General features: G+C 38.8%; 1 protein-coding gene across 4 annotated transcripts in view; it reads left to right on the top strand.

The window, feature by feature from the left end:
• LOC126297548 (dnaJ homolog subfamily C member 5) overlaps window positions 1–22769 on the top strand; it is a 77650-nt gene that overhangs the window by 45337 nt on the left and 9544 nt on the right. For 2 of the 4 annotated variants that reach the window (XM_049988472.1, XM_049988473.1), the window contains exon 6: window positions 3711–3776. The exons of the other annotated variants lie outside the window; for them this stretch is intronic. In XM_049988472.1, coding sequence (XP_049844429.1) covers window positions 3711–3776 — 66 coding nt within the window. The remainder of the gene's footprint in view (window positions 1–3710; window positions 3777–22769) is intronic. 4 annotated transcript variants of the gene reach the window in all.

Raw genomic sequence — 22769 nt, 5'->3', positions numbered from 1 at the left:
TATATCTAGTAAAGCCAACCAATGCCCTTAAATAGTGAAAGGAGTCACTTTACCAGTTTTTTTGTTAGACACAATTTCTTCAGGTCTAGTTGTCTCGAAGGTTCTATATCTTTTGCCCTCCAGTGCCATGAATTCGAAGATTAGGTGCAGTTTCTTGACATTCGTCACAGATCGTACATTTAGGGTCTTCTTCCATTTAACCCATTGTGTGTAAGTGTTCTTTGAAATTCCCATGGCAGGTGAGTTTGACCTCTTTCCTGTTCAATCCCAGGATTACAGAGCTCCTTTTAAAGAATGGTATGGGCATCATTACGTTACCATGTTTTTGTTTACGGACCTTGCTCCAATATTCTATGTGCTGTTTCCTAAGCCATTTCCATAGTTTTAGTTCGATCATAGCCTTGGTGATTGTCAGGACAGGTGGAGTCGTTGCCCCCATCCTGACCAGTCTGTTGACTTGTTCATCGCCGCAGATCCCTGAGTGGCCAGGGACCCACACCAGGTTTATCCTGTCCCTTCCTCCTAGCTCCACCAGAGCCCTGTGGCATTCTGTAACAATCTTAGATCTCGTTGGAGGAGGTGCCAGTGATTTCAGGGCTGCCTGACTGTCTGAATAGATGTAGATGCTATGGTTCCTGTAGCACCTATGCATATTCTCCTCCACACATACCCCGATTGCAGTAATTTCAATTTCAAATACCGAGGCCAGTTTTCTTAGAGAGATGATGCCCTCCAGTCTTGGCTGAACCCTGTACACCCCTGCCCCAATGCCTTATTCTGATTTCAACCCATCAATGAACCAAACAATGTCCCCCGTATGGTGTCGAACTGTTTTTTCCTCACTGCCCCCTGCTTCCAATTATTGTATTGTAAAAGGCTTGTTGAAGCAGTTGGAAGTTATTGTATAGTTGGCTGACATTTCCCCAGCCATTCCTATATTTACATCACTCACTATCTTAGTGCGTGATTCTGGATATCCCAATGAGATTCAGTTTTTACCAGTTTTAAGTCTGTATGCCCCAACTGCTGCCTCCATTTTGACCCAAAGGTTTAGTGGAGGCATGTCCAGTAGGGCTTCCATCCCAGCAGTTGGTGTGCTGCTAATTCTACCTGTTATGGCTAAGCAGGCCAGCCTCTGCACCTTAGCAAGCTCCTTAGCTGCAACCCGCTGTTCTACCTTCTTGCACCACACTACGGCCCCAGTTTTTACCACAAGCCCTTCTGGTACTCAGTATAGTACCTTTTGCCTCGGAGCAGATGCTCTTCAGCTGTTACTTTATCTACAGTGAAAGGTACTGAGTCACAGAATCCCTTTTGCATCACAAAAAATGTTGCTTGTAAACTCTGCCAAATGCTGTTTCATTTTTGCTAAGAAGTGGTTAATCCCTGTGTCTTCCACAATAAGAAATCGGCACAATAGATCAGTTGCATTATCTGTAGATGGTCCAAAGACTGTTGAGAAAAATTACTTTCGTATTTGCTTGTATCTGCTTACCAATAAATGTGAATTATGTCTTTCAATAGCACTCGTGTAGCCAGTTCATGTAAGATGTCCTGTACTCTTTCTCCTGATATGCCTGCTGTCCCATATGTTAATTTCATGTACTGGCTCATTGACCATGGAGATTTGCTCCTCAGTTTCATCCTATCTTACTAGACGTGTGAAATAAAATAATACACTTGGCATTTGCTGAACATTCACTTCCTTTTTATGCACTTTCGTAATGTTTTCAACTTAGTTTGATATTTTGGAATGCGCTTCAAATGGTCCATCTTAAAAATATGTCTGCACCCATGACTACTTCATACAGTTGCATAAACAAAACTATCATGTAGTTTGGGTCTACACTATAATTATGTTGTTACACAATTTCATTGATATTAATATTTGTCTGTCCCAGGTCTAATTTTTTTTTCTGTCTCCTAACTAACTGGTGACAGATTACAATGTACCTGTCATGGGCCAAGGGTATGGTAAATTTAATGAAATCAGTAATTATAGAATTGATTTTCTGTGTTAAATCAATAGCCGAGATGTGTGATGAATCTTCCCAAGTTGAAACAAGGGTGCCGTCTTCTGTTTGTATGCATCAGTAAACATTTACATGATGTTGCTGTACACTTCACCTACTATGCTAATTGTATCAAGTTCAAGACGACTTGCACCTCTTGGAGTCAGTGTTGGTGGAGTCTTAAATGTAAATTATTATGTTTCACTTTTATAACAACTACAGATTGTTTTCATATATATCTGGACTTATACTCCACAATTCTAATATTGACATGGCAGGGCTAAATTTTAGACTTTGAAATTACTGATCTGTAATAAGGTTTGACATAATAAAATCATACAGTTACGCCTATTGTAAGAATATGTTGTTAGTCATCAAGGTGTAATAAAGTGCAGTTATGTCTGCTTTTGGTGACACAACACGCAGTATTAACTGATAGTGTGTGGCTTCAGAACAGTTCTCCATGAAGCCGAGTATTAGCAATGAGGGATATTTTGTATGTGATTCTTAATTTATGAATAAAAGAATATCAGTCTTCCACATTTCCTTTCCATTTTCAGGAAATGGTGATCAGCAACTGTACTGTAATGTTAGTCACACAACAAATCAAAGGTTTTTAGCTCTGAGCCAGGTTAATAAGTAAAATTATCTTTTGTGTTAATATGTGCATGAGCACATCTTGTTCAAATGCTTTCTTCCTGTGATACTGGAATGCAGTTATCCATAATGGATAGAACTTACAGTGAATGTACAATTTATGCATGCAATGAACATTTGTGATTGTCTGTTTTCTGTTGGTAACTGCATGAAAAGATCATTTGCTGCAAATGATCTAGAGTGTTTGGTCACTGTAAGGAGATTCTGTGAACTTCTCTGAACAGCTTTTTCTAGGTTTTTATGTGACACATTTAAAATGAGGATTGAGATTATATTCTTATTAGCTTTTGCTCTTCCCTTTGATTTGTAGACTCATCAGAGAAATTGTGTGTATGGAAACAGAATTTTTCCAGCAGCAGCTCCAACACCTTTATATGTTCAAGAAATACTAACAACTTACTAAATGAATAGAAGTTCAACATATTTTTGATCATTTGTAGATATATTATCCTTAATAAAACTGACCTCTTGTTCCCTGACTTTACTTCCACTGAACAAGTAACAAACTAAAAATTCTGAGAGCTCAATGTTTAGGCCCTTCTTTCAGAACAACAATTGTTGTTTTTAAAGGCATGTATAAAGTTCACGCATTTTTTCCAACGAAGCTTATCACCAAAATCTGCAGTTAAGTATTGTAGGGTGTCTTACCCTTCCTGTTTTTTTTACCCTGCATTATTATTGTTGTTATTATTATTATTATTATTATTTCCTTCATTTTGCCTTAAACCAGTCTTTGTCATCATATACAGCAGTGTGAGTAGTACATTACCTTCATTATTCCTCTTCAGTCCCTTCGACTTGCTCTAGTGAATGTTGCCAGTGACTTTCTTTCTTTCTTTCTTTCTTTCTTTTCTTTTCTTTTCTTTTCTTTTCTTTTCTTTTTTTTCTTTTCCCACAGTATTTGACAATGTTTTGACAAGTTGTACATTTCTGTATTTCTGTGGATATCCTGCATGACTGCATTAATTTAGATTTGGTTTATTTAGTAGTTTTCTTTTTTTTTTTGTTGGGACTGAGCTTGGTCGCTTGCTCTATTTGTAGAGGAATGCTGGATCCGGAGCAGCTGATGGTGTCGTATCGGAGCAGCCTCATTCATCAAAGAAACAGGTGCGGCACATGTAATACTCTTTTTAATTTGTTTGTTCCCACAGATGGACCACAACACACTCTTTAGGTAAATATAGTACTTATCATTCAATAATGTTGCTTTCACGTTGCAAAATATTTTGCTATTAGTTGTTAAAAAAAGGTTTGGATGTTGCAAACTGCAACTTAATTCATTCTTTTTTTCACTCAAGAGCAGGATACCAGTTTTAACATTTATTCTTAAAAGCATGAATATCTGTTTCAAAAAAAATTGTTTTTTACTTGGAAGGTTTTAAAGTTTTGTATTTTATACTGTGAGATGATTAATCTTTAAGTAGAAATACCCTGCCATAGTTTGACAGCAAAAGAAAAGTTGTTCTCTTGTATCGAATGTACTGGCTGAATTTCGTAGTCGAAGTACAGTATGTTTGACTCTCAGCTCTGTCAGATGTGCAGGATAACAGCTCTTTTGAGTCTTAGCATGAAACATGAAATTGAAAACCATTTTTTAGAATGTGTATACTACAAAAAAATTTCTGCATGTTCTAGAAAACTTTTGTTTTTGTTGCTGTTCATACATAATATATTCACTGAAGTCCAGCAGAGTCATGGAACTCAAATTATAGTGATGTCAAACACATTAATACAAAGTTACTCTTCAGTAGTGATACACAAGTAATGCTCTAGTAGGGTGCACGATTTTGACCATCAAATGTTCCTGTAACTGCTAAATGTCGGGCGAGCAGTGCTTACTTGTGATTGAAAATTGCAGAAGCTGTTGTGCAATTTTATAAACTCTTGGCTGGCCATGTTACAACAGTTGGTGGTGGTGGTGGTGGTGGTGGTGGTGGTTGTGGTGGTGTTCAGTCTGGAAACTGGTTTGATGCAGTCCTCCACACTAGTCTATCCTATGCAAGCCTCATCATCTCTAAATAACTACTTCAACCTACATCCATATCACCTTACTTACTGTATTCGTCTCTTCGGTCTACCTCTAAAACTTTTGCTGCCCCCCCCCCCCCCCCCCCACCCGCAGTCTTCAACTAAATTGGTGGTCTCTTGATGTCTCAGAATGTCCCCTGTCACCTGATCACATATTTTAATCAAGTTATGCCACAAATTTCTTTCCTCCCCAATTCAATTCAGTACTCCCTCATTAGTCACACGATCTACGCATCTAATCTTCAGCATTCTTTTGTAGCACCACATTTCAAAAATGTCTGTTTTCTTCTTATCTGAAATGCTTATTGTCCATGTTTCACTTCTGTTAACACTATGTTCCAGCAAAGTAACTTTGGAAAAGACTTCCTGTCACTTAAATTTATTAACACAGAATATAAATTTATCTTCTTCTTAACCGCTTTTCGTGGTATGTCTAAATTTTATGTCATTTCTCTTTGGCGATCATCAGTTATTTTTCTGCTCAAATAGCCAAACTCTTGTAGTGTGTCATTTCATAATCAAATTCCCTCAGTATCACCTGATTTAACTCAGCTACATGCATTACCCTTGTTTTACTTTTTTGATGTTCTTACTTCTTCTAGATTGTTCTGTCAATTCCTTTGCTGTCTGAGAGAATTAGTGTCATCGGCAAATCTCAAAAGTTTTAATTTTTATTCTCCTACATTCCTTTCTCACTCCCTTCTCAACCACTGCTTCCCTTTCATGACCCTCCACTGTTATTAACTGTCATTTGGTTTCTGTACAAGTTGTCTATAAGCTTTTGCTCCCTGTATTTTATCCATGCTACTAACAGAATTTCAAAGACTGTAATCCAGTTTATATTGTCAAAAACTTTCTCTAAGTTTGTAAATATTATAAACATAGGTATGCCTTTCCATAACCTATCTTTTAAAAAAGTCTTGCTGTCAGTATTGCCTCACATGTTCCTACATGTCTACCGAACACACTGATCTCACTCGAGGTCAGCTTCTACCAGTCCTCCCACCCTCCTGTAAATAATTCATGTCAGTATTTTGCAACCATGGCTTCTTAAACTGACAGTAAGTAATATTCCCACTTGTCTGTACCTGCTTTCTTTGGAATTGGATTTATTATATTCTTCTTGAATTCTGAGGGTATTTCGCCTGGCTCGTACATCTAGCACACATGGTGGAATAGTTTTGTCACAGCTGTCTCTCCCAAGGTTGTCAGTAGTTATGAGCAAATGTCATCTATTCCGGGAGCCTTGTCTCAACTTAGGTCTTTCTATACTCTGTCAAATTGTCCTTAGAGTATCATATCTCCCATCTCATCTCCATCTGTGGAGGTATGATGGAAAGTAATGTCTCAGAACTTTTATGTGAAAACTCACAATGCTTTTTAAATGAAACAAATTTTATTAACTTTCTTTATCTTAATTCTTTATGCCTGCATATTTTTTTCTCAATGTAAGCACCTTGTAACAAACACATTTCACCTAATGTGAGACTATTTTGTTGGGACTGTCATGTAGAAAGTTTGATTTTATTCACGGAACACAATGTCACCTCTTCTTACACCACTACATCACTATCAAAGTGATGTCCTCAAAGGTATTCTTTAAGTTTTGGAAAAAGATGAAAATTGGATGGGGCTAAGTTGAGACAATATGAAGGATGATTGAAGTTAGTGAGCCCAAATTGTTGGATTGTTGCAGATGCTGCAGCGACTGTATGTGGACTGGCATTGTCATGCACTATGTGTTAACAAATTCTTTGATGAGCCCTCTTAGTGCCAGACGATTGCAACTTGCATCAGCAAAGGGGCAAAGTCGACAGTGATATGCATGACATATAATATCTCGACTGATACTGAGAACATAAAAAAAAAATAAATTTGGAGGCATTACTTTTCAGTATGCCTTTCTACTTCCTCGTCCCTTTCTATAACATTGCCTTGAAGTTCATTCCCTTGTATAGCTCTTCTACATGTTCCTTCCAGCTTTCCCTTCTTTGCTTAGTACTGGTTTTCCATCTGAGCTCTTCATATTCTTACAGCTACTCCCCTTTTCTCCAAAAGTCTCTTCAGTTTTCCAATAGGTTGTATTTATCTTTCCCTTCATATGTGTTTCTATAGCCTTGGATTTATCCTGTAGCCATTCTTGCTGGGCCATTTTGCTCTTTCTGTCAGTCTTGTTTTGTAGGTGTGTCTCTTCCCTTTTGCCTGCATCATTTGCTGCATTTTCATATTTTCTGCTTTAATCAGGTAAATTCGTTATCTCCTGTGATATCCAAGGATATCTGCTAGCCCATATCCTCGTTCCTTTGTGATCCTCTCTTGCCTTTCCTCTGTAATTTCTCAAAGCTTCCCCTTCATCTGCTACTGTATTCATATTCCCCGTTTCAGTCAGTCATTGCCTAATGCCCATTCTGAAATTCTCGGCAGCCTCTGGTTCTTTTAACATAACCAGGTCCCCTCTCCTTAATTTCCTGCCCTTTTGCAGTTTCATCAGTTTCATTCTATAATTGATAACCAGTAAATTATGGTCAGAGTTTGCAGCTGCCACTGGAAATGTCTTAAAGTTTAAAATCTGATTTCAGAATTTTTGCCTTACCATTACATATTAAGTCTAAAACCTTCCAGTGTCTCCAGGTCTGTTCCACACACAGTGCTGCCACCGAACTACACTAATTCACATATCTTAATTTCAACCTATCCATTTTCCTTTAAGTTCTGTAATTAATCCCATTAAGGGATCTAGCATTCCACACCCCGACCTTTAGAATAACAGTCTCATTCATCATGATGCTGACAGCCTCCCGAATAGTCACTGCATAGAGATCTGACTGAGGAAACTAGTTTCCCCTTACTTTGTCATTCGCAGTACCAGCACAGCAAGGCCTTGTTGGCTGATGTTACATGGGTAGATCAGTCCCTGCAACTAGTGAAAAGGCTGCTGCCCCTCTTCAGGAACCCCCTGTCGTCTTTCCTCACCATTGATACCCCATAAATGTGCCTCCACATAAGGTACAGCTGTCTGTATCGTTGAGGCATGCAAGCAACCTTTGCAGGGTCCATGGTTGACAGGAGGCACTTATTATTTCATAATGATAATGCCTCCATTTACAAAGGAAAAACCCGTAACATAATGAACTGATAAATAAAATAGGAGGAAATTAAACTATTCTGTTCCAAGTGGAATGTGTGATAGTGCTGGTGGGGCACTGAGTGTGCTCAAAAACAGTTAAGGTAGTGGTTTGGTCCCTTTTTAGGATGAGTGAAAGAAAATTCCTGCAGCATCTACTGCAATGCGATGATGATGATGATGATGATGATGATGATGATGATGATGATGATGATGATGATGATGATGGTAACATGTTTACTGCAAAGTAGAGGGTAGAGAGACCAAATAACTGCAAGGTTTGGGCCCATGCCATAACATGACCACATTAGCAGCTTCTTACAAATATGTGACGGCTCATTCTAATATATCTCCCTAACAAAACTTGCTATATTTTTAACAAGATTTGTGGCTTTGGTGTGTTGCTAACAAAGCGGGCTAGTAAGTGGAGACATTGCCAATTTGAATATTAAATATTTTGCTCTCCTCTCTTCCCCCGTCTCCCTCATGGGAGCTACAAAAGGATGCCTGCAAAGAAGTTATAGCTGCTGTAGCTGTAGCTGTAGAGGGTAGATAGTGAGCTTGAGGTAAAGAATTATGTTTATACTTTGTTTCAGCACTTCGGTGTCACCATAACATATAAGGGCATACCACTCTTTCTGGGCCTAGGAGGAGCGGGGATGAATGCTTGCTGCACCCATAGCATTTGTTAAACTATATGTGCTGTCTTTGTAGTAATAGATGGGGAAACACCTCGAACAACTCGTAGTTAGTGAAACCTGTAATCAGTCAGTGATGCCAGTCCTCTATAGCTGTAAGTGCTGTACATGTTTGATGGTGCTGGTGAACCATTTACTGTTGTGGGAATCTTGGCTTAACTGCCAGGACGGTACAAGTATTTTCACTAAAATTTGAGCTGCTTGTTGATGTGGTGTACAGTGGTCAGTGTGAAACATCTATTGGAAGACAGCGCCTAACTCTTAAGTTGTATTTGGTTTGAGCAAGTATGATGGGCTACACCTGAGTTGACTTGCATTTGCCTTTTTTGTCTCTGGGAACAGAACGATCCTTAGTTAATAAACCATCACTACCAACATGATGAGTCTCTTGTTGGGGAACAGAAACGCCTTCTCAACAGCTCACAAAGTGTGACAGCTTCAAAATGTCAGTCATCTTTGTAATTTAATTTTCATTAGCAAGAGAACGTGTAGCGATACTGACCTGTTCTTCGTAGCCTCTTGTCATCTGTAGTTGCTCTTCTTGGTCATCTCTGCACTGAAAGTTTAAATTGATGTGGAATGGTGTCTGTTTCAAAATGTACACACCACCAACAGTTTCGTTGAAATTAACTTGCACACTACATTCCTGTTGGATTTTGAATGTTAGACAGTGGCTGATACAGTTGTTATGAATATTATTTAGCACAAGTTTACAGGCCAGTACCCACTGTAACAGTGGTGAAGTTTTCAATTGTGCACAAACTAAACAATTCACTTTTGCATTAAATAGTCAAAGTTCACAATTATCACAGTCCTCTTTCAATTCATCTTCTGTGGTTCGTTTAAATGAGTCTCATCACACGAAATATTGAGTCCAACAATAATTGGTTTCGATGACAATAACACTCTATACTCCTGACAATCGCAACATGGTACAGAAAGAATGTTCATTAATTTAAGTTGCAAAGACCACTTGAAACTAACTATTATGTAGTGATGGTGTTAAGATACCTCAGTGCAGATGCACATTAGTATCTGAACCATTGCGAGAATACAGGTAAGCTGCAAGCAAGTAGATTAATGGGCATTGCTCTGTAGCGTGCGACATGTGGAATTTGGGTCAGATAAGAGACATGCTGTGGTGGTTAGGGAGACTGCTCATGAAAAGTACAACCAAAATGTGCCACACCTCTGGCATTTTTATGATGTAAAACTTTACTGTAGGCTTGAACCTATTTGATTTTCATTGGAATGCGCCACGTGCCATAATGGGGACACCGCGCAATGTTTTTAAAGCTTTTCCAAAGGGTGTTTACCTGCTGCAAAATTATATGGGCAGTATCCCATGTACCCATCACTACCAAATATCAGCCAGTGAAAAGATGCCTAAATAATGATTAAATGCATCATTGGGAAATAATTAAAAAAAATTAACTCTGCAACCAAGACTGCTTGTTCCTTCATATCATAAGAATGTAATTGGTAAAAAGTTTAGTTTAATAAATACTGGGTTCATATTTGAGATTTTTAGGTACTGTGCACATGTTACATAAATGACAGTATTGAAGATATTGCAAAATTTGTTGTTGTTGTTCTTATTATTATTATTATTTTGGGGAAAGGAAAACATAGTGGGTGGAAAGAATCTACCTGCTTTGTGACAAGAGGAAGTATTGTTTGAAAAGTTTTCCCCACTTTATGTAAACAAAGGCTTGCAATACGTTGTAGTAACAGTGAAAAATTTGTGCAGCTGTTAGGAAAATCGGACACTTCTGGTGGAAAGTTACTCCTCACCAAAGACAACAGTTATGTTAAGCTGAACATCTTGGAGAATCCCTGACAGTAACAGAACCACACTTAGTTGTTATAAAGATTTTGTATCTTGCAGGGATTTAATGATGACATGCAAGAACTTAAATAAAACAGAAAAGCTGAAGGAGCAATTGGCATGGAAAAATATTATTAAAAGAGTGAATTCTTATTGATCTAATTAGACAGAGTTGCAATGCCAGGATACATTCACATCATTTGTTGTTTTATGTACCAGTGCTCTAGGTACACGACCTTACACTGTAAGGTAGGCTGTTCCAGCTCCAGCAGCATTAGAACAGCCTACTCTAAGATTGGTTGGCTCATTTGGGGGAGGGGACCAAACAGCGAGGTCATTGGCCCCATCGGATGGGGGAAGGGTGCGGACGGAAGTCAGCTGTGCCCTTTCAGAGGAACCATCCCAGCAATTGTGTGAAAGGATTTAGGGAAGTCAGGTAAAACCTAAATCAAGTTGGCCAGATGCGGGTTTGAACTGCTGTCCTCAGAGATGCGAGTCCAGTCGCTAACGACTGCACCACCTCACGCAGTACTCTAAGGGGTATGAAAACTGTGGGAAATACAGATAACCAGAACAGGAGCATGGAGTCCAGTACTCAACACCTCAATTCTGTGAGAACTGTAGAGACAGTCATATATAAGAAGCTATATATGGCTGAGAGATTGCCATCATTTATCAGTGACCACAACTACATTTCAGAAAAAAGGTTACTGTACACAGACTTCAGCAGCTGAAGCTGTTTGAATTTATATTTGTAAGTACATAAGCAATGGTAGACTTACTACTATATTAGTACTTCATACTAATGTTCTCCATAGACCACGAGTTTATCCCTTCAGGCATACTGTGAACAATGGAACAATGTGCCCTGAATAATGAACTCACCGCCTCCTTTATTGAAAGAGAAACAGGTGATAAAACCTCTTACAATAAATAAATAAATAAATAAATAAATAAATTTGAAACCCTCTGATCATGAATATCTGGTCCTGTTGTCAAATTGAATGATGACTCAAGCACAGATGTCTTTAGCTTGGAAGTATGCGTGAGAGAACTAGCAAGCTTCTGCTACTACCAAAACTATTGCACTATCTTAACTTTAATGGGAAGATGGCATGATGAAAAATAAAGTAAACCCTCACTGATAACATTAGTTCCATTTTACAATAATATGTGAGTGTGTTTGGGCTATATGTGGAGGAATTCATAAGTCATTCTTCACACTTACTCTAACAAAGGTCATTAACCAAGGAGAATGTGAAAGTACCCATTTCTGCATGTGGGAAAGTTTTACAAAGGGAAGCTGCAGTAATGGATGCTTCACAGAGAAAACTGAATGCTGTACAACCAACTGGCTATTTTTGAAAACCACATCATCATTAGTGATTGGGCTGATTAAATTTAAAGTATGATCCTCCGCATTGCTGACACATTCTCACAAAGTCCTCAGGCCAACATCAAAGCCAGTTATGATCACTTCCATTCTGCAGTAAGGTATGGCATGCAGTGTTAAGAAATCGTAGTAGCCTTTAGAGTCGTGAGGTCAAAGTAGTAAGCAATCAATGAGAAGATGAAAAGAGGGTCAACTGTTCTGCCTTATTTAAATGGTGACCCCAAAAATGTCACCTTAGGGATAGTGTAAGCCCCATGACTCATATTGTTGACTGATCTCCAATTGGAGAGAGAAAGTGCTGATGATTTCAGTAAATGCTGCTCCAGGATAACATGTAACTGTATATTCCATTACTATGAAGTCCTTTGATTTGGTATGCATAGTCTAAATGTTAATCAGTTTCATGACAGCATTAAACTAAGTAGGTGAACAGGTTATGTGGCCTAATATCAAAACCATAAATGCAATTTTATTGCAGTCACAGATAGAATTGGGAATAAAATTGTGATACATACTTGCATACATCCTGCAATGCATTTCATTGTTATAATTTTGATGTAGGTATGTACTGTACTGTTATAGCAAGTCCATAGGCCCATTGGCAGTAATGCAGGTCATAAAACTGCTTAGAAAAGGAATGTCACCTGGAGAATAGTTTATATAGTTCCAGATAAATTATACAGTGTAATTACGTTAATGCAAGTATAACACAGTGACGGCCAAGTAAGTTATCTCACATGCGACAATCTGGCTGATATCTCAAACTGTGGTTTAATTGTTACATACCAAATTCTACATAAAGTTAGGGAAAGAAAACCTTGTAGCAAATATTTGTGATTTACAGGTCATGGTCATCAGAGACAGGTGTAGTAAACCGTTAAACAGAATATTTATTTTCATATTGGGAATGAAGTAACTTAAAAGTACATACAAATCGTATGTTATTAGACATAACATATGCATTGTATTAAAAGTGGTAAAAATGAAGTTCCTGTTATTGCTAATAGATTTTGAAGCATTATTCTATACCAGCAGCTTGTTTTGCTTCACAAAATGGATGATTGTTGCATAATTCATGACCTTTTTTTTGCATTGAGTGCATGTGTAGCATGGCTTTGTTGACAGACATGGCCTCTAAATAACAAAAGATGCCTGATGTTCTAGTATTTTTTTTTCTTCCTCCCTTCTATATGGGTAACATCTTAACCCCTACCACAGCCTGAATTTTTCTCTAAAATCTAGAGACCTAATAGTTTCCAGTTGCGCGTGCACACACACACACACACACACACACACACAAAAGATTAAAAGTACTGACCATTGCTGGGTGCTACTTTCCCTTACCTTTCAGGCAGCATACAAATGTGACAAAAGAGCTGGGCATCTTATGAGATCCAGGAATTGATCACATTTTGCAGTTTTTCATATGACCAAAAGTGCTGGTCAGCCACACCGTGTGCCATTGCTGGGAAAAGGTTTGTCAGAGGGAGAAATGTGAGGAGAATATGGTGGGTGGGGTAGGACTTTCCATTTCAACTTTTCCAAGTATATTTTGGCAGGTTTTGTGGCATTGGTTTAAGCATTGTCATTTCCAAAATCGCCATTTTATTTCTATCACTGTATATGCAGTATATTCTTTCACTGCTTGGCTCAAAAGCATCAAATCACTGTTGTTGAAATGTTGAAACAATTCTCCACTCTTTCTTCCACTCTTTCTTCCACTAGTAGGTTATGCAGTATTTTATAAGCCTCAGCCACAGATTTCTCCATGCTTAAGCAGAAAATTAAAACTTCCCATAAAACACAAGAATTGGGCTTTTAAGTTGATGTATTCAATTAAGAATGACTTTGACACAACCACAAATATACTAACATTCTGATGGCATTATGTTTACAAATGCCTAAGCTTATTGTATGACGCTTATGACCTATCAACTGCACCACCACTTGCAACTACTGGCACCTACTGCAAAATGGCAGAAGCAATAGTTGTAGACCTAACAAGGGAGCAAACTTTTCACACTTTGTAGTTATTCCTCACAAGCATGGTACTGTTTGATCATACTGCTTAGTGTCTGGCGTGCCATTAGTGTACAGAGGTGTGAAAATTATTGGACTCTAAGCAAAATTTTAGAATTATTGCTTTCCTTCACTCTAACGCAGTAATTCATTAGACATTATACACTTTTTACTTCCTAAAATGAGTGTAACATATTTGAATTTCATTAGCTTGACAAATTTATTACTTCCATTTATGAGACAGGGTTTATCTGAGGAATTCAGTTGTTTATCATGTGATCCTCTGTACATTTTAGTAACTTATGAAAATTTCTTACATAAAAAAAATGTAATCAGCATTAGTTTAAAGATTTATGTACTCTTAAAGAACAACATAAATATGGTTATATCAGAATTTTGTTTAGATATTAATTTTGTAGTTTTGTTTCATGTTAGATTTTTGAAGTTGTGAACAGAAAAAGTGGTTAGTCAAATTGGAAAAATTGCTGTTTCAAAAATAGTTTTGCAAGAAAATAGTATTCAAAGAGAGAATAGCCAAAGGCTAGAAATTTCATAAAAATTTCTAAACATTAAACATTAAACATTAAACATTAAACATTAAACATTAAACATTAAACATTAAACATTAAACATTAAACATTAAACATTAAACATTAAACATTAAACAATAGGCATCACTGATAACCTCAATGTTGAGCACATGTAAGCTCGAAGTAATAGGCATGACTATCATTCCGCTCAGTAGGAAAGAGGTAGATGAAAGAGTAAATTGAGTCTACGAATTCAGTGCAAACTTGTCTAAATTGCCAAAGCAATAGGAGAATCACTAGGCGATAATTAAAGGATCACCTGGAAGGGTACGGACTATCTATTTGTACCTCCACTGTTTGAAGAAAACTCCTTAATTGTTAAAACAGAAAACCCAATTAATGCAGTTCAGTGGCTAGGAAAAGTCTGTATTTCCCTAATAATGTTAAAAATCATTTTGAGATTGGTTTGGAACAAGATAAAGGAATCTATTTTAGACCTTAAAGTTCTCTAATCTTTTCCCCTAAGGAAAATATGCGTTTCCTCCAGGAGACACCATTAGAGAAAAGTGAATTCTAGCATCTGTTCAGACAACTGTTAAAACCTGAAACTTAACTTTTTTGTGTTATTGCAAGTTTACTTTTCAGATGAGTTCATATATTGCATGTGTTAAGGTGAACAGTTTTTTGTTGTGTGTGACTCAAATTGTGAAGCACCCAACTTCTATTATGGAGTGAGCACAGTTCCGAAATTGACACACTCATTTTCTCTATTATTGAAGGGTCAATGAATGAACACCAATGAAAAAGAGTCCTGGGAGAAACTTCTGCCTCAGTTGTAGTGTTGATGGTGACTGTTTTCATACCCTGTGGATCACCATATAATAAAGTCATCAGGCACAATCGACTTTATTTACAAAGGATCCAAATTTTATGAACTTTTAGTATTACCTGGCAAAGCGAACTGGTTATCTGCCCAGGGTGGCAGCACCATCAAGTTTATGCCTGTGAAACAGGTAAAGGAAACAGGAAAAGTGTACACTTGCATACCCTCAAAAGTGGTATGCTGTCTTTAAGTGTCGCTGAATGAAGTGACCATGTTGAAAAAGAACAGCAACTGAACATAAAGTATATCTCACAGCAGGAGGCTTTACTGGCAGTATCTGATAAACTACTTTCCACAGCAGTGTCTGTTGATTTTTGTTTGCCATTTCACTTGTGGATGATAATGCTGTCTCTTTGTTAGACTCTTTTTCCAACCATTTTTATTGTATTTTCAGTTTGCTCGTCCGTCAAAGTATCTCTTGACACACACATTTTTCCTGTGAGACATAATCTTTCTCAAGTTTTCCAATACCACATCAGTAAAAGCTAATATTAAAACAACGAAGATAACCTGACCACAAGGTGTAGCGGTTAGCATTTTTGGCTAGTGTCACCTAGGTTCAATGTTTGGTTCCCAATGACCACTTAAAATTGTTAGTTGGGTAGGCTGGGAACGGGATCCATTCAGCCTTGATAGGGCAACTGAAAAACTACCTGAATATAAAAGCAGCAAAATTGACACTCAAGTCACCAAAATAGTTTTACATTGAAAGGCTTGCAGCAGGCAACGTGTCGCACGGCATTTATTTATTAGCAGCAGAAATATCACCTGTTATTTTTCTGGGTTAGAGAGTGAGATATTTGACACACACTATGGGTCTTATGCTTGGCATGGGTCCATACCAATTGTGTAGGATTTAGGTCTAGGTGATGTAGTGGCAGCAGTTAGGGAACCATCTTTTTGCAAGATTTTGTCAGTGAAATAGAGGAGAAGGTAGGTGGTCCTTAAAGAATGCCAACAGTTCATCTTTCCTTGTCTCTCTTTATTCTTTATCTGTCCATTTCTACACGATAATCCAAAGTGTTTCTGGTATAGGCCTACTCATATAGAAGTGGCCACGAAAGAAAACTTTGCATTCACAATGATTAAATGTTGCTGGGGATTTTTGGTTGACAAGACTTGTTGGGCACTGTCATTTTGCAACATTTATCCACAGTATGTGAGGAATCGTAAACTGCAAAATTTTGCGACACTTTAACTTTTTCTGTAATTTTTTCCGTGCATCATGTGAGAAGAAAAGCCTCAAATCTTTCATGTAGAGTGCAAAATTTTCTACACTCCGCACTGGACAAACTGACTTTTACACCATGTACTTACCAAGAGATGCAGCTCTGAAGGAATGGCAAGATTCTCAGATTATGAAAAAAATTACAAAAAGGACTGGTTTTTGCATTATAATGTTAATGTTCAACTTTTAAAAAAGGGTAATGTATGTCTCTCTAATGGTCAACTCTTGACATCAAGAAACTCCCATCCCTACCGTGAGCAGCATCCTTATTTCTCGTAAGGCTGCACAAAAGTGGCAAAAAAATGCAGGTGTTTCATGGTAGGTGCTTGGTAACTGTGAAAATTTAAAAACACTAAGAACACACCACAGTCCCATCCGAATACAATGTCATTTCCTAAATATATATTTAAAAAATAAAAATGGCTGAGAACAAAAAATATATAACAGAACGCAGATTCAGGCAAATAAGTTAATTCCTTGACCACTTCGATCCCTGTGACAAGTCAGATTGGGGAATCGGCTTCTTCCTCCTCGACTGTAATGTCATTAGTTAGTTTTCCCTGTCATCGTAATCAGTAAGGGGTCTGGAGCTGCATTTTTCGTTGTTGTTATAGGGAGTGAATACTTGGTGAGTGTGACCTAACAGGGACATGGCTTCTTCCACGTGACCAAGAGAACAAGGCAACTAGCTACATCACAACACATCATGAGGTCTATGGAAGAGCATCAAGCTTGTGCAAACTGCACCCTCATCACCTATGTGCATCCACATGATTCCCATAGGGCTATGCAAACTGCTCAAATGGCTGTGTCATTAGGCAAGGTAGTTTGTCATTTTTGGCATCTTCCACCAAACTGTGCGAGATGTATTTGCCATCGTCCTCACACATCACACTTGAGTGAATTCCATGCGGATTAGGCACACTGTCAAAGATGCCATTAAGGGGTGTCGGGAGGGGGGGGGGGGAGTAGTTTTCTTGGGATTGATAAACTTTGGACACCTGAAAACATAATGGTCAACCAGTTGTGGTCATTTACATAACACAAGTTTTTGACAAAGTACCTTGCTCTCATCCTCAAGTGATATCTGTAGAATGAGCATCTACGCAACATCGCTCCCCACCCCACCCCACCCCACCCTTTCCTTTCCCTTCCCTTGCTACCTGGCCATACCCTGTGTTGGGTAGGTAGAGGAGGGGTGCAATTGTCAAATGCTGGGCCCAAATTCTGGTCCCTCAGTGCTTCTTTCGCCCCTCCTGCCTGGTATTTGCTCTCATCCGATGTTGAACTCCAGTTGGTTGGCACTATGTCCCACACTTTACTGAGAGTGAAACCCCTGTCTCTCTTGATCAGCCCATCAGCCATTCATATTTCGTTGAGTCCCCTATACGTGCATAATTTCCTACAACAACAGATTTTGGTGATACCTGGAGTTTGGTGTCTCCTATGCTCCTGGCATCTTTCTTTGACTGCCTACACAGTCTGTCCAGTGTATGCCTTACACCATTTGTAAGCAATATGGTAGACACCTAGTTTATCAAGCCCCAAATCATCTTTCAGATATCTGATATTACATGCATTTCATAGGTGAACGTAAAACACATTTAGTGTTATGTCGAGCCAAGAATTTGCTAATTTTCTTAGGGACTTTGCTGGTGTACTCAGATGTGCTTATTTCTTATCCTGTTTGTCATGTTTCATTTGCTGGGGTTGTACCCTTGAAAGCACACCATATGTCTCCCACTGAATCCATTCTACCTGAATACATTGCTTAAGGTGGTTGAGCTCACTTCATCCAATATTGCATGGTCCCTGTGCACCAGTGTACATAGCACACCCTCACACTCTGAAGGATGACGACAGCTGGACATTTGGATATAAAAATCAGTATAGGTGGCTTTCCTTACACACAGTGTCCCATAGTGTCATCCGCTTTGCACTTGTCCAGGACATCCAAACAGTAAAGTCACCATTTTCTTCCACATCCATAGTGAATTTGATGCTGAGTTGAAGAAATCAGCAAGCAGCAGTCTGGTGAAGAGGGAGAATACATAAAAGCTCACCATTAGGTCTTGGGTATGAAAGTGTATTTCTTGCAGCCATTGAATGAAATGTATATGGTTACTGATATGCTGACATTTGTGTTTTTGAATTTTTCCTAAGCTGTGCTTAGGCTAGGCTCCAGAAATCAGCATGCCTCTGTTATCAGTTGTTCAAGATTGTGTGCAAGCAGAAAATGCAACAGTGACATGAAGGGCAGCCTGAGAGGTGATCCCAGCATACAGCTGCTCAAGAGTGGCAGCACAGGTGCCAAATGTAATGTATCACAGATAGGCAGATAAGTTCTTCATCCGTGGAAGATTGGCCTGCCCCTCATATGCAGCTTGCAGAGTTGAGGTTCCCACTTCAGCCGGTCAACTGCGTACTCATAGCAGTGGATTCCAAGCTGGTGGTGCTCTGCACTGTTGTCCAAGTGCCGAATCAGGTGTTCCTGACATTTTCTCTCACACAGTCTAATGCAGTGGGCCTCCAGCTTGTTTGTACTTCAGTTCTTCTGAGTGTTGATGTTTGTAACATGATCACTGCGCAATCAACCGATGTGCAACTCTTGGCATCATCCCAGCAAGTTCCACAAAATTTTATTGCTGAATTTAATTACTATTGTGCTGTGGAACACAAGGGAACACAACTACTTTAAGGGTGTGTTCAAGAAGAACAGATACTGCGGAAGACAAATCCTACCTGCTGTCTGGCAGAATGTACTGACCCAGGAAACAGAATATGACAAGGTGGGTAAGATGATGCTGTATGCTGAGAAAGTATCAAACAAAATAAGAAGAATCTTTGGCTCAACATAACATTAAATGCATTTTCTGTCCACCTCTGAAAATTCGAGCACTATGAGGTATGTTGAAAGATGACTCGAGGCTCCATGAACCAGGTCTCTACCGTATTCCTTGCAAATGTGGTGAGGCACACATCAGGAAGACTATGTGGACAATTGAAGAATGGTTCCAGAACCACGGGAGACAGTAAACTCAAGCAGCCAATGAAATCTGTTGTTTTGGAACATTGTATTGCTACAGGGTTCTCAAGGAAATATGAACAAACTGCTCAGATGGACCTCATTTTGGGAGTGTGTTCTAAAGGAGGCTATTGAAAAGAGTGGCCAATAGCTTCATAGTGCAGACAAGGGCTTCACTCCCAGTAAACTGTTGGGCCCAGCACTTGGCCAGATGGAGTTACAATGTTGTCAGAGTGCGAATTCTGCTTCTGACTGGGACCCACTGAAGCACAAATGGCTGGAGTTTTTGCTCAGTATTTGACAGTCGCAGCACCACTACTGATGCAGTGCACAGCCAGATAGTGAGGGATGGGGTGTGGAGCATTAAGATTATAAAGGAGGTACAATGTAGCAAAGATGCTAATTTCAAAGGTATCACCTGAAGATGACAGCAAGATACGCTGTTGTAATATTGTGTTACATAAACAACTGCACTTGGCTGGATACCTGAGGGCAGTACAAACACTGACCATTGTGTTTCTAATAATGCTGCAAAATTAAAGCTATAATGTCAAAAAGTATACATTTTCCAGTTTTTTTATGATTAAGACACATTTCTGTTCCTTTGGAACTCTGTATCTTGGTAAATATTTCACATGAAAAGACATTTAACCAGTGTAAATTAAAGGAAAAGTAACTCTCTACAAGAAAGGCTAAATGTCTTTTTGTTGTGGTATGCAAAGGGGGAAGTTATACACAAAATATGGAAAAAGTGGCAAAATTTCACAATTCTTCAGATCCTCCTCCCCCCCTTGAAAGTTAGCACAGGGCTCGTGAGGTCAAAAACTTGGATTCTGAACTACACACAACATACTAAAAGTTTAGAAAAATTTGAATCCAGTAGTGAGTCTTTGAGCAGAAGAGCAGTAGTAGTAGTGTTGTTGTTGTTGTTGTTGTTGTTGTTGTTGTTGGTGGTGGTGGTGGTGGTGGTGGTGGTGGTGGTGGTGGTCTTCAGTCCAGAGACTGGTTTGATGCAGTTCTCCATGCTACTCTATCCTGTGCAAGCTTCATCTCCCGGTACCTACTGCAACCTACATCCTTCTGAATCTCCTTGGTCTCCCTCTACGATTTTTACCATTCGCGCTGCCCTTCAATGCTAAATTGGCGATCCCTACCAACCAATCCCTTCTTCTAATCAAGTTGTGCCACAAATTTCTTTTGTCCCCAATTCTGTTCAGTACCTCTTCATTAGTTATGTGATCTACCCATCTAATCTTTAGTATTCTTCTGTAGCACAACATTTTGAAAGCTTTGATTCTATTCTTGTCTAAACTATTTATTGTGCACATTTCACTTCCATACATGGCTACACTCCATACAAATACTTTCAGAAACGACTTCCTGATGCTTAAATCTATAATCAATGCTAACAAACTTCTCTTCTTCAGAAATGCTTTCCGTGCCATTGCCAGTCTACATTTTATGTCCTCTCTACTTCAACCATCATCAGTTATTTTGCTCCCTAAATAGCAAAACTCATTTACTACTTTGTCTCATTTCCTTATCTAATTTCCTCAGAATCACCCGATTTAATTTGACTACATTCCATTATCCTCGTTTAGCTTTTGTTGATGTTCATCTTATACCCTCCTTTCAAGACACTGTCCATTCTGTTCAACTGCTCTTTCAGGTCTTTTGCTGTCTCAGACAGAATTGCAATATCAATGGCAAACCTCAATGTTTTTTATTTCTTATCCGTGGATTTTAATTCCTACTCCGAATTATTGTTTTGTTTCCTTTACTGCTTGCTCAATATACAGATTGTATAACATCGGGGATAGGCTACAACCCTGTCTCACTCCCTTCCCAACCACTGCTTCCCTTTCATGTCCCTCAACTCTTATAACTGCCATTTGGTTTCTGTACAAATTGTAAATAGCCTTTCACTCCCCGTATTTTACCCCTGCCACCTTAAGAATTTGAAAGAGGGTATTCCAGTCAAAATTGTCAAAAGCTTTTTATAAGTCTACAGATGCTAGAAACGTAGATTTGACTTTGCTTAATCTGTCTTCTAAGGTAAGTCGTAGCGTCAGTATTGCCTCACGTGTTCAAACATTTCTGCGGAATCCAAACTGATCTTCTCCGAGGTTGGCTTCTACCAGTTTTTACATTCGTATGTAAAAAATTCGTGTTAGTATTTTGCAGCTGTGGCTTATTAAATTGATAGTTCAGTAATTTTCACATCTGTCAACACCTGCTTTCTTTGAGATTGGAATTATTGTATTCTTCTTGAAGTCTGAGGGTATTTCACCTGTCTCGTACATCTTGCTCACCAGATGGTAAAGTTTTGTCAGGGTTGGCTCTCCCAAGGCCGTCAGTAGTTCCAATGGAATGTTGTCTACTCCCGGGGCCTTGTTTCGACTCAGGTCTTTCAGTGCTCTGTCAAACTCTTCATGCAGTATCATATCTCCCATTTCATCTTCATCTACATCCTCTTCTATTTCCATAATATTGTCCTCGAGTACATCGCCCTTGTATGTACTCCTTCCACCTTTCTGCTTTCCCTTCTTTGCTTAGAACTGGGTTTTCATCTGATCTCTTGTATGAATATCAAGTGGTTCTCTTTTCTCTAAAGGTCTCTCATTTTCCTGTAGGCAGTACCTATCTTACCCCTTGTGAGATAAGTCTCTACATCCTTACATTTGTCCTCAAGCCATCCCTACTTAGCCATTTTGCTCTTCCTGTCGATCTCATTTTGACATGTTTGTGTTCCTTTCTCCCTGCTTCATTTACTGCATTTTTATATTTTCTCCTCTCATAAATTAAATTCAATATATCTTCTGCTACCCAGGGATTTCTACCAGCCCTCGTTTTTTTTTTACCTGCTTGATCCTCTGCTGCCTTCACTATTTCATCATTCAAATCTACCCATTCTTCTTCTACTGTATTTCTTTCTCCCATTCTTGTCAATCGTTCCCTAATGCTCTGCCTGAAAGTCTGTACAACCTCTGGTTTAGTCAGTTTATCCAGGTCCCATCTCCTTAAATTGCCACCTTTTGCAGTTTCTTTAGTTTTAATCTACAGTTCATAACCAATAGATTGTAGTCAGAGTCCACTTCTGCCCCTGGAAATTTCTTAAGTTAAAGTTAAAACCTGGTTCCTAAATCTGTCTTACCATTATATAATCTATCTGAAACCTTCCAGTATCTCCGGGCCTCTTCCATGTGTACAACCTTTTTTCATGCTTCTTTAACCAAGTGTTAGCTGTGATTAAGTTGCGCTCTGTGCAAAATTCTGCCAGGCGACTTCCTCTTTCATTCCTTGCCCACATTTCATATCCATCTACTACGTTACCTTCTCTTCCT

This window comes from Schistocerca gregaria, chromosome X, assembly GCF_023897955.1.
Source record: "Schistocerca gregaria isolate iqSchGreg1 chromosome X, iqSchGreg1.2, whole genome shotgun sequence".
Classification (NCBI taxonomy): domain Eukaryota; kingdom Metazoa; phylum Arthropoda; class Insecta; order Orthoptera; family Acrididae; genus Schistocerca; species Schistocerca gregaria.
This window is presented reverse-complemented; position numbering and strand designations above follow the sequence as displayed.